The 19,367-nt window shown below is 32.3% G+C and overlaps 1 protein-coding gene across 2 annotated transcripts in view; it reads left to right on the plus strand.

Annotated features, from left to right (window-relative positions):
- Positions 1–19,367, plus strand: part of LOC108903867 (A disintegrin and metalloproteinase with thrombospondin motifs 9) — a 317,588-nt gene that overhangs the window by 267,453 nt on the left and 30,768 nt on the right. For both annotated transcript variants that reach the window (XM_018706198.1, XM_018706199.1), the window contains exon 7: positions 2,914–3,079. In XM_018706198.1, coding sequence (XP_018561714.1) covers positions 2,914–3,079 — 166 coding nt within the window. The remainder of the gene's footprint in view (positions 1–2,913; positions 3,080–19,367) is intronic.

Consider the following 19,367-nt stretch of genomic DNA (forward strand, 5'->3'; position numbering starts at 1 on the left):
TTGCCTCCTTCATTTAGATGGAGTTACCCAAGTGTTTTTTGTGCATTTTGAGCTGCAGAACACGAATTTTTTGGGTAGAAGTTTACCCGGATGTCGATAAGTTTTTTATGAACAAAAAACTTGCAAAATACTGAGAACTTAGTTTTGGCAAAATATAAAGTATTTTGTTCTTTGACCCATTTTAAAAGGAAAATGTCTTGCAATTTTTTTGTTAAACACATAGTTATCGAGATAAACGCCGTTAAAAACTCGAAAAATGCGATTTTTTTCACATTTTTCGAGTTTTTAACGGCGTCTATCTCGATAACTATGCGTTGAACAAAAAAAAAGACATTTTCTTCTTAAAATGGGTCAAAGAACAAGAAAATACATCCCAAAAAATTCGTGTTCTGCAGCTCAAAATACATAAAAAACACTTGGGTAACTCCACCTAAATGAAGAAGGCAGTTTTTTTAAATATTTGTTTTACTGTTTGTTTAAGTATATTTGAAGTTGTTTTTTTTTTGGTATTGATGGCATACTAGGGGAAACTAGTAAAAAAAAAATAAAATGAATATTTATACTGCATTATAAAAGACTGCAATTTACCCCTCAGTATGCGCGCCAGTATTGCAATGAATTTCCTTAAGGTGTTAATTATAAAAAAACGGCCATTTGTAAATTTCCAATTTGGTATCCTCCACTAATTATTAAGAAACCAATCCTGCTACACGTGGTAATAAAAACTTTCTTCATTGTCCAAACCGAGGGAAATAATAAGGCGGTGGCCGGTCATTAAAATCAACTTTTTTTTGTAAAACGTCGCGTAATAACACATCGCTCCGTACCCTATAGGGAAACACGAAAAATTTAAATTCAAATCGACGATCACGTGACGGATAACCCAATTCCGAGGTTCCAAAAACAATGGAATGGACGAGATTATAATGCCATTAATCGTTGCGTTGTTTGACATTTTCTCGGACAAAAAACTGAATTATTGGGCGAGATTACGAAAGCAGTGCAAGTCTGGGACAATTATTTATTATTTTTTTACGATGCCCAGGGCTTGTGGTTGTCGCAATATGACAAGTAGACCAGGGCGGATCTGTCGAAATATCCCACTTCTTGAATGTGAGGGGGGGCAAGCTAATTTTTGCTGGAATACCTTCAGTACAACTCGCATAACAAAAGTGTAGATCCCTAGATCTGGGCGAGGTCCCGAACATTTTCAAAATTGCAAAAATGTTTAAAAAATACTTATTTTATCGGAGTTTTTTACTTGTATCTTGGAACCTATGCATTTTGGAAGAATATTGAAGAAGAAAAAAGTTTTAGAATTGAATTTTGCACAATATACTGTAAGTTAAAAATGTTTAAATTTATTACTGATGTTGCAAAATAGCAATAATTAATGAAAAAAAGGCAAAATAATAATTTTTTTTAAATATTTTAATTGCTCCGAGGGCATTCTAATTTTGGTAAAAATAACTTTAGAGTATAATAAAACAACACACCAAATTTCATTAAAATCGGTTCGAGTTTTCGCAAAATAATTTTTCGGAAAAAATTTTGAAAAATTTTTTAGAATTTTCAAAATGTTCAACAGCCTCAAATAAAGCATATATTTTTAAAAAAATATCCAAAAAACTTGATTATTTTGCCTTTTTTCATCAATAATTGCTATTTTCCAACATCGGTAATAAATTTAAACATTTTTAACTTACAGTATATTGTGCAAAATTCAATTCTAAACTTATTTTCGACTTCAATATTCTTCCAAATTGCATAGGTTCCATGATATAAGTAAAAAACTCGGATAAAATAGGTATTTTTTAAAATCTTTTAAACATTTTTGCAATTTTGAAAATGTTGCGGACCTCGCCCAGATCTAGGGATCTACACTTTTGTCATGCGAGTTGTACTGAAGGTAATCCAGAAAAAAATTGCCTGTCCCCTCTCACATCCACTTCAAAACAGATACGCCCTGGTCTATTTGGCCAGTTTCCACTATTACACCAGGAAAGTTAGCGAAAATAAAAGAGAAACTCGAAAAAAGTCCTATCCGCGAAATTATTGTGAAATTGTCTAAATGAACATAATACAAGACATCTCTCATCTCATGAGTCAAAAAATTTTATTAGCTGACTTTTCTATTTAAACAAATAAGTGAGGAAAACAGTTTTTTCACTTTGCAAGGAAAACCATCAATTTTGTATTTTTTTGCCAGCTATCCATTGAATCTATTTTCGGTGAGGTAGCATAAAATAGCAACAATTTTATTCAAATTGTTTATAAGCGAAAAACGCACGGATTTTAATGCACAATTTGAGAATGTTAATGTCAAAAAACCGGTGATATTTTTTAATAGGTCGCTTAATTACATCTTTAAGATTACAATGACGCTTTCAGAATCATGTTTGGTTGAAAATTAACTCCTGTACAGAGGCTTAAAGTTCATAACTTCTGGAGCCTGCGTTATAAACAAATTGAATTGTGCGAAAACTATTGGTACATATGTTTTATAAAATTTTAACAATAAATGCGATAGTTATAAACAAATTAAAAAATGAGCACTTTTCTTGTTTTTTTGCAATAACTTTTTTCTTTATTCACCGACAATTTAACAAGTCTCATTTTGTAGATAATTTTGTTCCCTGTTTGTCTGTGAATCACTTTTCGCTAAAATTGATGTTTTTTCCTGCAAAGTGAAAACACTGTTTTCCACACTTATTTGTTTAAATAGAAAAGTTAGCTAATAAAATTTTTTGACTCACGAGATGAGAGGTGTCTTGTATTTCCGTTAGACAATTTTACAATAATCTCGCGGATAGGACTTTTTTCGAGTAAAAATTTAATTTGCTTGGCCTATATCCAAAGTTTATATAGATTTACTCGATGTTTCGGTGTAATCGGACTTAATTTTTGTTGCAGACTGGATATATCAGGACTTCCGAGAGCAACTACTACATAGAACCTGCTGAGAAATTCGCCAACGGCACCTTAGGAAGCCTTATACACAGGATAAAGAGACTGCCTCATCCGCCTAAAGACACAAACGATGTCGTAAATGAACCCGAAGAATCTTGGGACAGCAATGGTAAGTTTCTTTCTGATTAAATTTGGTATTTTATGCAAGACGCAACTTGACCAAGTCTCATATCTTTGTCGCTGCTACTGCGGACTCTCTTCTCGATTTGCGCTTCTCAAGATCTCCTAAATGTCCGGAACCAGTAAGACACTTAACCGCAGTTCTTATAACGTTTCTTGCATACACAAATATTGAATAAACTTTATTAAAACTAAAACAATAATTTTAGAAATATACAAAAACAAACAAGTCGTACATGGAAAAGTTTTCGCTTTGAATGAGAGCGAATATTTTTTGTCAAGTGAGATCTGCTGTCATTAGAAATTTCTCCAAGATAATATTTTTGGCACAGCTTGTAGTAAGTTCTGATTAAAGAAAGTGGCGATTCAGACTTAACTTTAGGTTTGAATTTATTTAAGTTGATCTCCTAAAAGATTTATTAAAACAAAATTTTGACGTCTTGGATATTTTATTTCATTTAAATTTTATGTTTCAGTTCATCGCCTTTAAACTAATATTTAAAAAAAAAACACATTTGCCAGAACTGTATCTATAAATATGCCAGACATCAATTTTAATATCATTAATAATTCGTTTGAAAAATGGAAATCAAAAACTTAAAACCTGTGTTGTAATAATTCTGTGTTACGAAAATATTTCGGCAATTAGTTGTTTATATATAATTTCGAAACAAAATTAGCATATGCATAAAACTTGATTGCAGGTGTTCGGTAAAATACTACAGAAGAGTTAGCGCCAGGTTTATTATAAATCTTCTACCTACGTTGTTATTTTTTTATAAAATTTAATTATAGCAATATGGCCATTATAAACGAAATTTTAACGATGCAGTTATATAATTTAGATAATTAAATCTAAAATATTAATTTTAGTGTGTCGTTTTTAACACCGATCCTATGCCGAGCTTTATCAAAAAATCGAAAAGCCCCGCCAATTTAAATACTTGCTTAAACTAGTTTTATTTTATGTGTTTGTGAAAACTATTGCCCCTGAACTTCGCGTCGACGTCAATGTCTCGTTAACCTTTTACTTTTTGCATAAAAAAACTTACAATTTGTAAATTATTGATATTTTTCGAGGTCGATGTAGCTTATAGAATTTTGTTTTTTTATAATTTTCATAACTGCCAAGGTAAAAAATTTAACAGGCCAACCATATTAAATTTACGCACATACTGGACATACGGCTACGTAAAGTCTATTTGACACAAATGCAAAAACGACTTCTTCATATTTTCGCTTTATTATCCGATATTTTAAAAACTGTGTTCCTAAATCATCTATATCATTCCAATTCCATTGATACAGTTCATCGCGACGACATGCACCGGCAACACCAAATATTAAGCCAACCAAAAAGGAAAAACTAAAATCTAGATATTTTAAAATTTTCGCAACTAAAACCTTATTCATTAAGTATAAAGGGTGTCTCACCACGAACTCCATCGATGGATATCTGGGAAACCGCTCGATGGATTTTTTTGAAAAAATATTTTCAAGGTCATCGTACTCCGGTTATACCGGAAGTCGATACTAACTTTCTTATTTTAAATGGAACCCCCTGTATATTATCGGATTTTTGGAAAGAGTATTTATAAGTTGAAAACATATAGCACACTGAGGATTGACCGTTTCCGAGATATTTTGATGTTTAGGCAAAAATTGACAGATGCAGGTTCAGCAAAATTTAGTTTTTCCGGAAACAGGTTTATTTATCGGATTTGACATGAAAATTTTCCAATTTATGCAAGGTGGAAAAAAAAAGATCGAATTTGAAGTTCAGAAAATGTGGAAAACTCGAAATTTTTAAATGGAAACCCCTATTTATTAAAAATATTAAAGTATTGATTTTTGAGATTGTTTTTGAAATTTTTTCTTACTTGTATTATATCATTGAAAAGCCAAATAAATACTCGATTTGCTCAGCTTAAATTTTAATATGGCACCCATAAGAAAAAAAAATTGATGTTGGTCTCACGCAACCGAAACGTCGCAATGAAAATCTAAATATACAGCGAAATTCCTCTAAAAATCTTGCTGTGAAAAAGTGTTTTGAGATTTCAAAAATTCCTATAAAAAAAAAAGTTACAGACGATTTTTGAAATCGCCACATTTTTTTCAAAATAACTTAAAAACCTGAAGAGCTAGGATCGGTCTGCAAGCCCCATTAAGTTAGCAACAGAACTAAATCTTTCCCCATTTAACCATTTTCCTTTATCTTGTAAACTAATGGAAAAAATTAAAGGGTCAAAAGAATTTCCGAAATTTTTTCCTTGATTTTTGACAGACTGCATTTGGGTGAAAAATGGTCGTATCGGGAATTAAAAAAAGCATTTTGAAGCTCTAAGATTCTAGTTTTTAGATCTTTTGGTCGAAATTTTTTAGAAGTTACGGTTATCGTGCAATTCTAATAGCAATAGCGCGACAAAAAAAATTGCAAATTTTCTTTTTTTTTCTGAATCCACTTGCAAAAAATTTTTTCAGCTAAGCCCAGATAGCAGCATAGACCAGATAGCTTGTTTATTCAGCTTCGATTTCTTTTTTTTTTTAATTTCGATACGACCATTTTTCATCGACATATCGGACTTTTAATGGAAAATGATCCTTTTGTCTTTAATCATCGATATCTCGACGACAAATGGTCGTACAGAGAATTGAAGGTTGGTTTCGAAAACTGGAAAAAATTTCCTATAACATGCTGACGCAACTTTTCGGAAAATTTGTTTTTTTCATCTTTTACAGGGATTTTAAAAAACAGGAAAATAAGGGTAATTTATTGTTTTTTAGAAAATTTACGGCTAAATTAGAAATATTCACGAAATTACTAATGTTAAGCATGACTTTTACAATTCGATATACCCAGAAGAACCCTGTGAAGTTTCATCTCGATCTAGCGAACCGTTTCTGTTTCAAACAGTCAATCTTTTGAAAAAAAATAGCGGGTCACGTTTTTTTAGCTTAAACACTTCATAATCATAATTAAAATGAAATAAAATAAATTAATTTTTTTGAGGTTTTTTCACATTTTTACCGCAATTAACGTTTAAATTGATTAAAAAAATATATATTTTTTTTCAGAGAAGGAAAAGGGTAGTTTTGAAAAAAACTGTTTTTTAAGTGGTTACAAATTAATTAGAAATTTGTCTCAAAAAACGGTATGAATTGGGGTCGAAATCTGGTTTGGGTCATCAACTTTAATTTAATTAAAAGTTGATGAACAGAAGCATAGGACGAAAAAGCCGAATCGTCCTGGAAACAATTGAATTTTGTTTTCTTCAATGTGCGGAAGGGTTTCCAAAAAAACTAAAAAAAAAATATTTTTTGAAAATTTTTCGATTTTTTTTATTTTTCTTAATTTAAACGTTATTTGCAGTGAAAAAAACAAAAAAAAAGTTTTTTTCCATTTTAATCATGATTATGAAGTGTTTAAGCTCAAAAAACGTGAACCTTTAATTTTTTTCGAAAGTTTGACTGTTTGAAATAAAGAAACACCTCGCCATACATAAATTACCTGTTTTTCCTGTATTTTTAAACTCGTGATGAAAAAAAAAAAACAAAAAAATTTCGAAATGTTGCTGCAGCATGTTATAGGAAATTTATTCCAATTTTCGAAACAGCCTTTTGTTGGGATTATGGGTAGAACTAAAACACTTTAATAATTAAAAGATATTGTTTATTCACTTATTAAGATAGCACATCTATTCTGTATCAAATCAGATTAAAAACAAAAATTTTCTCTTAAGCTTAGTGCTACAATATACCTCCGTACGTTTATAAGCATTTTAATTTATGAGCAAGAGCCGTTGGGCTTGAGAAATATAGACACATTAAAAGTAGGCATTAGTATCTGAAGATGGAATGTTTTTGTTTACGTAACTTGAGTATCTTTCAACACCCTTCAATTCTCTGCACGACCATTTGTCGCCGAGATATCGATGATTGAACACAAAAGGATCCTTTTCCATTAAAAGTCCGATATTTCGATGAAAATGGGTCGTATCGAAATTAAAAACAAAAGAAAATTGAAGCTAAATAAACAAGCTATCTGGTCCATGCAATCAGTGGCTTAGTTGAAAAAAATTCTTGCAAGTCCGCAAAAAAGAAAATGTGCTAAATCTTTTTCTCGCGCTATTTCTTAGAATTGCACGATAACCGTAGCTCTTAAAAAATTTCGACCAAAAGATCTAAAAACTACCATCTTAGAGCTTCAAAATGCTTTTTTTTAATTCCCGATACGACCATTTTTCACCTAAATACAGTCTGTCAAAAATTACGAAAAAATTTCGGAAATTCTTTTGACCCTTTAATTTTTTGCATTAGTGTAGTTTCCAAAACACCAATACATGCATCATCAAAATGGTCCACACTGTATTTCCGTTCCTTATAATTCGAGTTGACAGTACATCCGTTAGTTATATCCTTAATTGACGCGGGTAAAGAGAAAAATAAACGTACTCGCACCAAAATGACACCAACCGGCCCTGTAAAATGCAAATACCCCATTAATGTGCCTAACAATATAATCCTATAAGGCATCGCACGCCCGTGGCGTTAGACTAGAGAAAAAAAAGAAGCAAAAATCCCATAATACGTTGGATAAATAGCGACCGAACAGGTAGGCAGCCTCGATGTTATTAAATACCCGATTGTACGGGTAAATGGTTCACAAGACAAGACTGCACGGTGCAGACTGCGCGGCACCGTCACAAAGAGAACCGGTCGGAGGCCTCTTCCAACAAAGGTCAAGTGGATCGCGAATAATTGCCCGTCGGGAATTTCGCTATGCGTTTAAGAGTCTATTCTACCTTCTTGTGCGCGTCCGTGTTACTTAATAAGGTCGTTAGCACATTCATAAAACAAGCGGTACAGACCTGGAGGAATTTTTATTACCTTCGGTTAGGTAATGTCCAGGAAGTAGGTGTTTCGACATTTGAAACTTATTAATTGAAGTCCCCTGTCTGTGAAATAGTGTTTTAGTTACAAGGCTGCCAGGCGAGCAAGCGATATAAGAAGGGAAATGGTAGATGTAACATTTTGGATTTTTTTAAGCTTCGTTTCAGTTATAAAATCGAATTAAACGATACAAGTCATACAGGGTGTTCCACAAGTTGTGCAAAACCATATTTATCGTTATCAACTTCGACGTCACCTGTTATGTGGGTGTTATACAATAATGAAAACGTAATATTGACAGTTGGTAGAAGGAAGCGCAAAAACAAGCGCTTATAGGTGGGGAATTCTGGAAGGAAGCCTAGACAGTTGAGGTGAGAACAGTGTGGAGATGGGAGTAAGACGATCGGCGGGCAGTGTGGCAAAGTAGTGAAAAATTATAAGTGTTTAACCGGTATTAGTTAGCAGGTAACTATTCTCTAAGTACTTTGTTGTTAATTGTTCTATGTAATCTTATAATTGTGATGATTATAGATATTTCATGATAAAAATTCTGTGTATGTTTAGCCTTCATTGTCTTACGCTCAGGGGCGTATATTTTTCTAACGTAAAATTGTTACAATTATTATTAAAGATTGCTCATTATTTAATACATGTTAAAATATGTATATATTGTCGTGACTGCCCAGACATTGCAATAACAACTCCTTTGTTTCACATCTACCTTGTTTTTGTCATGATTACGTTGTTCTTAAAACAACTAATAAAGCATTTATTGTGCTCACTTTATGTCAAGACGCATATAAGGGCCTTGTTAAATTCACTAACATTTTCGCCCGTGAGGAACAAATCTGAAAAAAAAAGAATAATTAAATACAAAAAAAGAATTGCTAATACAGATCTTCCGAAATCTCTATAGCTGTATTGCCTCCCGTATGGGACTCCAGTGCCTTCCGGCCCTGTCGGCTAACTAACAACAAACCTCTTCAGTTTTACTTGGAAGTGTGTATGTCTAATTCCAGTGAGGTGATATTCAGTGACACATTAAATGAGTCAGGTGTTGTTTATCATTAGCAAAGGATTTTAATTTATGCCTTTGGTTAGCGGTTGTTTTGTATTTATATTTGGGTGGTTAGATCAACGATCGTGGGTTTCTCTGCCATACTCTTTCCCCACAGGAGCTCTAGGTGAGCCTGGCACTCTCATTTTATGTTAAATGGTTGTTAATGTTTTTGTTGCTCATTCTATTTGTCACATGTTTAATTTGAAGATTGTTGTACGTAAATAATAAAGTTAGGTGTAGTTACTCTGCTTTTGTTTTATAAAATTAAACCATACCCCCCTCTTTAAAGTTAGTAGCCAGCGCCTTCCGGTCAATAAAAAAAAAAAGATGTATACAACGTAGGTATTCCTCATGACGATCACATATTTTTGGCCACAATTACGTTTATTTTTCTTTTTTTCGATCGAACCCGGGGTTGTTATACTACAAAGTTCTATGGCAAATTTTGACAGATGATAACTGGGTTAATTTCAAATATTTTTTCTTATATGAACATAGGTCCAATTCGTTTTTGTTTAGAAGTCGAGATACAGCGTACAGCGTTGCCATATTTCCTTTCATTGGATCAGATGTTTGTTCAGATTTGTCAAAACGGTTTAGCTCAGTATATGACGGTTTTTAGGTCCAAATTCTTGACACACGCACCGATTGACGTGAAATTTTAACAGTAAGTAGAAAATTGCTCAAGAAACAAAAGTTACATAGTGCCGATGTGTACTTTCACCCTGGGGTGGCAATGAAGGCGCCCATTTTAAATCAATAGAGGGATGAATTCTAAGTAAAAAAATGCTCTATAACGTTTTTCCCAAAAATTAATATTTTCCGTGTTATTTGCGATTGAAAATGATGATTTTTCATCTAAAAGGTGCATGTTTTTCAACCATTTTTGATAAATAACTCGAAAACCTTGCGTTTTATCGAAAACCCCATATAAAGCAAAAATAAATCTTTTGAAATAACGAATCTATCGACCATTTTTTGTTGATTAGCGTAGATGTAATAATAACCGAGTTATCACTCTCTAAAGGTGATTGTTTATGTTTCGGAAAGTAAAATCGAACCTTTTACCGTAAAATAATGGCGAAAGAACTAATTTTTCGAAGAAAATGAATATAACCTTTTTTAAAGTGCTTGGAATGACCTTTAAAATGCCTTTTTTTTGTAGCTCAAAAACTCGTGGAGTTATGATGAAAATAAAATGGTCATCTCATTTTTTCGAAGAAAATATCAACAATAAAATCTATGGCTGGACCATAAAAATAGAAACTAAGCGTAATCCATGTACAGTTGACTTTATTTAGGTATTAATAATAGGCTCTGCAAGTTTGACCGGTTTAGAATGCCTAGATTTAAAAAAAAGTCTGATATTATGAAAAATTTTTTTTAATTTTTAAAAAAATTTCCTATTTTTCGAAATAACTCAAAAACTAAACAAGATACGTGAGAAATGCAAGGGTTCAAAATTAAAGGTCTTTTTTATAATATTTTTGCTTTCTCTCAATTTTTCTGTAGAGCAAAAATTAACTGAGATATTACGTTTTTTAGTTTGCATTTGCGTGTAAGGACCACCTTCTTTGAGCCCTTAACACCTAAAAATCTCGAAAACGAAGAGTTCAAGACCTTTCAACTATAAAGGTTGATTTGTAGCTCTTGCAATTCCCTGCAAATTGCTTTTTGGAGCGATGAAAAATATTAAAAATTAAAAAAGTTATCGTGAAAATTGTCGGATCGTGTAAATGGCTTAACTGTTCTGGAGCGCTTGCGGTTCGAGACCTTCGTTAAGGCTACTAACAAGAAAACGGCTGTGAAACTATCATCTCTTGACCCCACAGTCGATGCTCTGGACCAACACATTAAGAAAGTTTTTTTACAAACTCAGGTGTGGCTTGGTAATGATAGCATTAATCCAACTGATTGGGGATGGATTAAAAATGAAAATTCTCTCCAGCCAGCCAAAATGTTCAACCAGCCCGCACCCGAAGAACTTTTAAAAATGATATTTTACAATTGCAAAAAAGGATGCGGTGCGACTTGCTGTTGCCGCTATGTTGGACTCTATTGTAATGCGACATGGGGAACATGTTCTGGGAACAGTTGCCAAAATTGTCCTCCAATCACGGACCAAACGGAGGAAGTCGACAGTGATGATAGTTCTTTAGATACCTATGTAAATTTTTGATAATAAATTATAATTGTATAATGCACAAATAATTCTTATTTTCCTTTTCACTAATTACATAATTTAAGTTTGGAGTTTTAAGTAATCTCGTTGAATTTAGTAATGTATCGTTGAGTGTTTTGAAGCAGATAAAATTTCTTCAATTCATCATTAAGGGCTGTTTTTAAGGGTTGAAACGTTGCAATGAATCATCAGTAATATTATAAACAATGATGAGTCTTTCATTAATTATAAATGCTATGAAGATGTGAAAAAAATTTTTTGCTTCATTTTCTGCAATAAGGGTTGAAACGTTGCAATAAATCATGTATTTGTTCAAAAACAGTAAAAAATATTCAATTTTTCATTATTGCTCCATCAAAACATTTCAGAGCTGCGAAAACTAATTTTTGTTGGGTTGAATGTTGCTCTAAATCAAAAATTATTATTCAAAACATAAAAGAATGCTCCAGAAGGTCGTAGAGTAACATTTAAAAAAAAAATAGCGTATAAATGCCAGCAATCGATTCCTGTAATAGACATTATCGAGAAATGAAAATCGAAAAAGATATTCAAGAAAAACGCGACCCAAAAATTTTTTTTTCAAAGTCATTTTGGGCACTTGAAATGAATAAAATCGTTATCACTCATTTTTACTATGAAAGTACAACTTTTAAGGAAAAAAATGAGCCATGATTCGTTTCTCTACGACTATTCATCGAGCAAGAAGAGCCGATTTTCGAGATGACCCTTTTTTTCCAAAAATCAATATAACTCGAAAAATGTTTAATATTTTTTAATTTTAAAAAAGGCACTTTTGTTGCTTGCCGAGGGCTACCTTTACAGCAAGTAACGTGTTTCAAAACCTTAATTTGCAAGAGATACAGCAGAAACAAAAAAAGTCGATTTTTGACGTTTTTTTTCGATATATCTCGAAAAGTAATATTACAATCATATATTTAAAAATACGAATCGACAGGTTTTTTAATAGCTACAACTTTCTCATTTAACTTTTTCGATTGGAATTTCTAGTTTTTCCACCAGTGGTGGAACAGGCGTCCACTTTTCGAAAGGAATGCGCCTTAGACAATGCATCTCGATAAGAGCAAATAAAACATAATAATGTACCTCCTCTTCGCGATAGCCTATCTTGATGAAACGTTTAAGGCGTAACGAGACATTGCCTCGAAGACAAAAATTGCGTAGGTATATGAAAAAAACGTCGACGTATCCTGGAACATTATCATAAATCACGAGAGCGGGGAAGTGCCGTGAAAGTTTCACGGATAATTCAATTGAGCGGCTAATTACAAGGTAATTTTGACGTTTAAGCGCTCAAAAAACATACAAATTTTAGATTTTAACAAAGCTGGTTTGTAACATCGCATCTAATTGTCTTGTTTTCAATGAAAATTCAGCGTTGAATGGTTTGGTTTCAAAAAACTAAAGGATATCTTTTAGGTACTAATAGTCAAAAATAAAATATCTAAATTTAAAAAAAAACGGACATTACTTACTGGTATTTTTAAAGGATTTTCTTTGTAAAAATCATACCACACCATTACTATTAAACAGATGCAGGACGTTCATATTATAATATAATTTTTTTGCAATTAAATTAAAAAATAATCGCTGCTTCTACAGAGATTCGGCCTTGTGGAACTTGAAAGAATGTCATGAGTTGTCAATTTTTTTCAAGCCATTATATTTAAAAATATTAATGACCGCGATAATCATCTCGATATCATTTAAAAATCAAAAAACAATGAATGATATATAATTTTTGTCTTGTACATAATTATAAGTAATTATAAAAATTAATGCGGTTAAACAAAATAAAACAATCCAGTGCTAACAAAAGAAATCCTTGGTAATAAAGTTTACAGTAATTGCTCAGCTTGTAGCATATTCTTCCCCGTTTTTTTCAAGGCTGAAATTATCTCGTAGTCCGTAATCGCCTGGTAGTAATCATATTTGTTAATGGGTTTCACATATTATTGTAATAAGCGAAGCTAATTCAAGAAACAGTATTCCGAGTCTAAATAATCTCGTCAATATACGGATATTTATTCTCCTTTTAAACGCTGGGCATGAGAAAGGGTACACACATTTTTCCTCAAGAACCAATTATTTAAAAACGGATTATTGGATATTAAAAATATGCAGTTGTCAAAATTAAAACTCATAGGCCTTCGTGGAACAATAAATAAATAAGATTAAGGCACCATAAAAGCAACAGCATTCAACTCATCAACCTGCATATACAATTAACACATGCTCATCCACATCATTAATTTTAATTTCAGCTATAAAACTGGAATGAAGTTTGTTGTGTAATATGAGCCTACTAATTTTTAAATGCTGAAATAAATCACTGTTAATATTAATCAGTACTAGGTATAGGAATGGTATGGATAATTAGCATCTTCAAATATCAACTTAAATAGCACTGCTGGTGATATTATTAATGATTTTGATTACCTACGTTCCTCGCTAGGGGCCATCCATAAATTACGTCACACGAATTTTAGGACTTTTGAACTCCTCCCCCCGCCCTTGTCACAGATTGTCACATTTTTATAATCCCCCCTCCTGATGTGACGTCACACATTTTTTAAATTAATAATCGAGAGAAAACAGCTATTTTCATTTTTTACTTTTTTTTATTAAATAATCTAATAAAATCAACATAAACTCCAATATTTCAGATAGCGAGAATGCTAAATTATTAATAAATATAGATCAAGTTCGTAGATTTTTAGTTTTTTATTCACATCTAAACTTCGCGTTTTAGTATTTTAAATTTTAACATGTGACGTCACAAAACTTTTGACCCCCCTGCCCCTTGTCACACATTGTCACATTCCCTCTCCATTTACGTGTGACGTAATTTATGGATGACCCCCTAGTATAAATATGTAACTATTAAATTTGTAGGTTGATTTGTACAACAAATTTAATTTATATGCAGAGTCCTCAACTGAAAAGTCTATATACATTTCATCAAAAAGTAATAGAAATTGATAATAGAGTGATTGAAATAGTAATAGAGTTGATTCTTTTTCTGTATATTGGTAGCACTGTCAGTAACGTACCTGTCGATTTTTAGGCAGATACCACGTTTAGTTTGTGATTAACGGGCGAATGAATGAGACTTGAATTGATATTGATCTGTAATAGCTGTTTTACATTGACAATTTATTGATCAATTAATTGATGAAGTCGCTTCATCAAGAAATTGGACAAGTGTAATGCACCAAATCAGCTGTCAAATAACTTCATCAATTTATTCATCAAGTTCTTGACGAATTAGAGCATGTTCTAATTTTCGTCAATTTCTTCGTGAAGTTCGGAAGTACCAACCGAATATGTGTCAGAACGGTACCGCTGTTGTATCACTACAATTATAAGTGGAAAGGTGACATTTTTGAAATTTATTTGCTTCTTTGATTCATTGGTAGAACTGATTCATACGTCAAAAAACTTGACAAAGTCTGTAGCAGTGTAAAACCACACTGTTTGCCAATAAATTCGTGAATTTCATGAAGAACTTCGTCAATTTATTAATGAATAAATTGTCAATGTAAAACAGCTATTATAGGATATTTTTAACAAGTTTTTAAATATACAGGGTGGCATAAAAGTATGGGAACTCCAAAAAATCTCACAAGATATGCATTTTCCCGAAAAAACAAATATAAGGAAAGTTAATATTTTTCCCTGACTATTCAATGGTGGTCATGCTATGACCACTGACCACGTGGTCATTATGTGGTCAAGACGATTTTTTTAAATGAGAATCCCCCTTTTTAACCCCGGAAATGGAAAGAGCGGAAAATTTTACGTTCAGATATGATCTTGACCATTTCAAAAATTTCAAAATAGCGGCGAAATCAAGATGGTGGCGAAATTTTTGAAAGTTAACCGATTGTCACCAATTTGTATACGGAGGTTTTCGAGGTCGCTAATCACGAATCCGAGGCCAGATTTGCAAAATTCAAGATGGCGGATAAGGTTTTTTAAATTTAATCAATGGGGACCAAATTTGATGTACGGGGGTTTTGGGGGTCACTGACCCCACATTCGTGATCAGCAACCCCAAAAACGGCCATATACCATCTTTGATGCAAATCGACAGATTTTCCTCAATTTGACCTCGGATTCGTATTCAGTGACCCCAAAAACCTCCGAATACAACGTTTGGTGCAAATCGGATGATTTTCGAAAAATTCGTCCGCCATATTGGATCCGCCATCTTGATTTTTTAAATCCGACCTAGGATTCGTGATCAGCAACTTCGACCTCCGTATATAAAATTTGGTGACAATCGGTTAACTTTCAAAAATTTCGTCCGCCATCTTGATTTCGCCGCCATCTTGAAATTTTTGAAATGGTCAAGGTCATATCTGAACGTAAAATTTTCTGCTCTTTCCATTTCCGGGGTCAAAATGGGGGGTTCCCATTTAAAAAAATCGTCTTGACCCCATAATGACCACGTGGTCAGTGGTCAGTGGTCATAGCATGGCCACCATTGAAAGCCAGGGAAAAATATTAACTTTCCCTATATTTGGTTTTTCCGAAAAATGCATATCTCGTGAGATTTTTTGGGGTTCCCATACTTTTATGTCACCCTATATACTTAAACCATAGTCATTATTTAATCTTTGCATGTAAGTGTACAAAAAAATTAGTAAACTCTATTAGCGAAATTCGCGGAATCGGACACCTCTACCCGAAAGATGACGTGCATATAAAAGAGATAATAGATTAAAAAAACTATTTTGCCTTGCATCGTCTGGTGAATCTGATATTTATAAAACAGGTGTTGCGCCTCCGGGTATCGCGGATATTTCCTAAATCGGACATTGGATCTTTTAAACGTTGCATTGAAGGCTGTCAGGAACTTATTAAAAGTTTAATAATTAGTAATAATTGGTTTAATCACGACCCATCAACGGTATTTAGAAAATGAAATTTATAATAATTACAAACGTGATTGTGATGTAATATTTTTTATAAATATATCGGTGAAGACTGTACAATACTTATAGCCGTCGGTGTCTCACATGAGACCTTATTAATTTCTTGGAATAACTCGCAGAATTATTTTTAATATTGTTAAAATAAAAAATTAATAGATTGTACTTTTTAAAGGATTTAGGAAAAAAATTCATTACTCTAAATCTGGAAGTTTCTATTATACGTATGTATACAGTAATTCTTTATAATGTCTACGGTGTTAATTGATTTAATTAAAAACACATAAAAATTAGACTAACGTATTAATTTTTTTTATCAAAAGTGTTAATCGTTACTTTCGAGAAAATGGCGAAGGCGCCAATGATAAACATTTGTGTGAAATATTGGTAAAAAATACTTATCAATTTTAACAATTCAGCAAGTATGCGATAAGCAAATTTTATGAATATACAGGATGATTCAGAACTTATTTTAAAAAAAAATTTTAATGTACATGTCTTGCAAATACAATTTTGTAAAAAAATATCTAAATAGGCATAGTTGGGCACGAAAATGATTTGGAAACTGATCCACTTAGTCCACAGTACAGACCCCCCCGGAAAGTTGATTACCACATTATTACATTTTTAAGCATAAAATAAGCAATATTATAATTATTTATTTGAAACAAATAATAATTTACATAATAATAATTAATAACCATTCATAAATATGAAATGTTTGGAATGAAAAAGTTAAATTTCATCACGATTATTGATTTATTGATTTTTTAATAATTTGCGGACATTAAATCGTCGAACACTTATATTACTATTTTGTACAGTAAATTTAAAAGTGGAAAAAATGAAAATTAGATATGTGGTAATCGATTTATCATACCTCGTGAAAATTTCGATTTCCAGCTGTCGGACTAAAAAAACGCGACTTGAAATTTGTCGGACAACAATACTTTTTGACTTGATTAATTATTTACAATTAATTTTACTAAAAATGACCTATGTGGTAATTGATTTTCAATACCCTGTCATTTTGGCATGTTTCGGCCGGTAGACACGTCAATGTCGGAAGAATTTCTGACGGACAAATTTATATCGGCATTTGCAACAAAATTTCCAGTAACTTAAGCTAAAAAATAAAGATGTGGTCTTGACATTTCAAGACCCCGGGAAATTGCTATGTTATTTTGGACTTTTCCGAGTGGAAAAGCGGAGGAATCGAGAAAAGTCGCAGAGGAAAAGTGTGTTAGACTCGTCAAAACGAAGCTCCTCACGAGTTATAAAGTATGTGGTAATCAACTTTCCAGGGGGGGGGGCTGTACTGTGGACTAACTGTAAAACCTGACAAGGCAAAGCGAATCGGCGACCGGCACGGCGGCAAAGTGTAATAAAACATGTACGGACAAAAAATTTAAAGAATTTCCCATGGTAAATTCAAATATTAAATTATTGTAGAAAGGTCACAAGAGTCCACAGTAAATGTTTCAAGACAGTTAAAAATAAGCCATAGTAAAATTATTAGAACGTTACATAAATATAAATACCGCCCCTATAAAACTAAGCCGGTCCAAAAACTCACCCAAAATAAAAAAAATGCGATTAGAGTACTGCAGAGAAATGCTGCGCTGTATAAATGGCGACCTAAACTATTTTCAAAAGATTTTATGGACTGGTGAGGCGACTTTTACAACAGCTGGCATTCATAATAGAAAAAATACTCATACCTGGGCAAATGAAAATCCCCACTGTACCTAATAGGGAAATTCCAAGTCAAGGACGCACAGCGTTTAATGTTTGGCGCGGTATATTGAGAAATAAAATCATTGGCCCACTATTTTATTAAGGTGCTTTGACTCGGAAAAGATTGCATTTTCTTGAAAATCAAATAGAAAACAAATTGGAAGACCTGCCACTGATCGATCGACTATACCAATTTCATTTGGCACCAATACGGAGCGCCTCCGCATAGAACCAGAGCAGTATGAAATTATTTAAATAATAGGTTAGATTTATGGATTGGTAATGGAGAAAATATTCAATGGCCTTCAAATAGCCCACACCTTACACCCTTGGACAGTTTTCTGTGGGGTTACTTGAAAACGAGGTTTATAAGAAAACTAGTGTAAACTTAGATGAACTAAGACATAAAGTTGATCAATGTATACAAAATTTAAGTGAATTTAATTCCCATTTCATACTAAATGCAGTTCTGAAAATTAATGAGGATTATACGAGGTGCATCAATAATAATCGCGGTCACATTGAGCATCTGTGACCATTTGTATTTTAGTTGGTATTTATTAATTAGGTAGGTAGGTATTAAAATTATGTTAAAGTTAAGACTTGTTAAAGTTAAGAATGATTTTTATTATTATCATAAAATAAACGGATAACTTCAAATTTTTCATCTTTGTTAAAATAGTTTGTTATAGGAAATAAATTAATGATGATAAATAAACTTCTGTCAAATCCATTTGTTTGTTCCGCGTGCCTCATCCATAGCCACTGCGATTCGTCAGACATAAATTTCCCCCCTGTTTTTTCAAAAATAGTTTTAAACTGAAATATGTCGAAATGTCCTGAATCAAACAGTAACATATTACATATTTTTGAAAAGAGAAAAATTTAACGAAGCTAAGTATGTACTAATATATAGGGTGTTCCATTAAAAAAAAATGTTTTCTTTAATTTAGTGATTTCCATTGTTCAATTGTTTTTTCTAATACTGTATTATAAAAATTCATAAAAAATAGCTAAAACTTTTGTATTAAAAACTTTTTTGTAATTTCAATAATAGATAAACTCACAATAAGTTGTCAGATTATAGTGACTAACCCTGTACATAAATAAAGGCAGACACACTATAATATATAATTTTTTTCCGTGTATAGACCAGTGCTTAAGGTGGCCATATCCCTGGCCGAGAAATGGTGAAATTTCTGGCATTGTTAGGTACTGAAATCTTGAAAAGTAAAACGTGTAGAACAAAAGTAAGCGCAAAAATAAAATCCTTGATGTTTTGTTTATTCATTGTTACCATTTAAATTTACCCAAATAAAATAATAACTAAAAAAAAGCGTTTGTAAAACATGCGTTTTCTGTTATCCTAACCCCACATTTTAAGAATTATTTTCACGTACTTATAAATAAAAGTAAACAATTTTATATGTAGGACTAAGCAAGTAAATGT

The sequence above is a fragment of the Anoplophora glabripennis genome, unplaced genomic scaffold (genome assembly GCF_000390285.2).
Source record: "Anoplophora glabripennis isolate ALB-LARVAE unplaced genomic scaffold, Agla_2.0 scaffold49, whole genome shotgun sequence".
Classification (NCBI taxonomy): Eukaryota; Metazoa; Arthropoda; class Insecta; order Coleoptera; family Cerambycidae; genus Anoplophora; species Anoplophora glabripennis.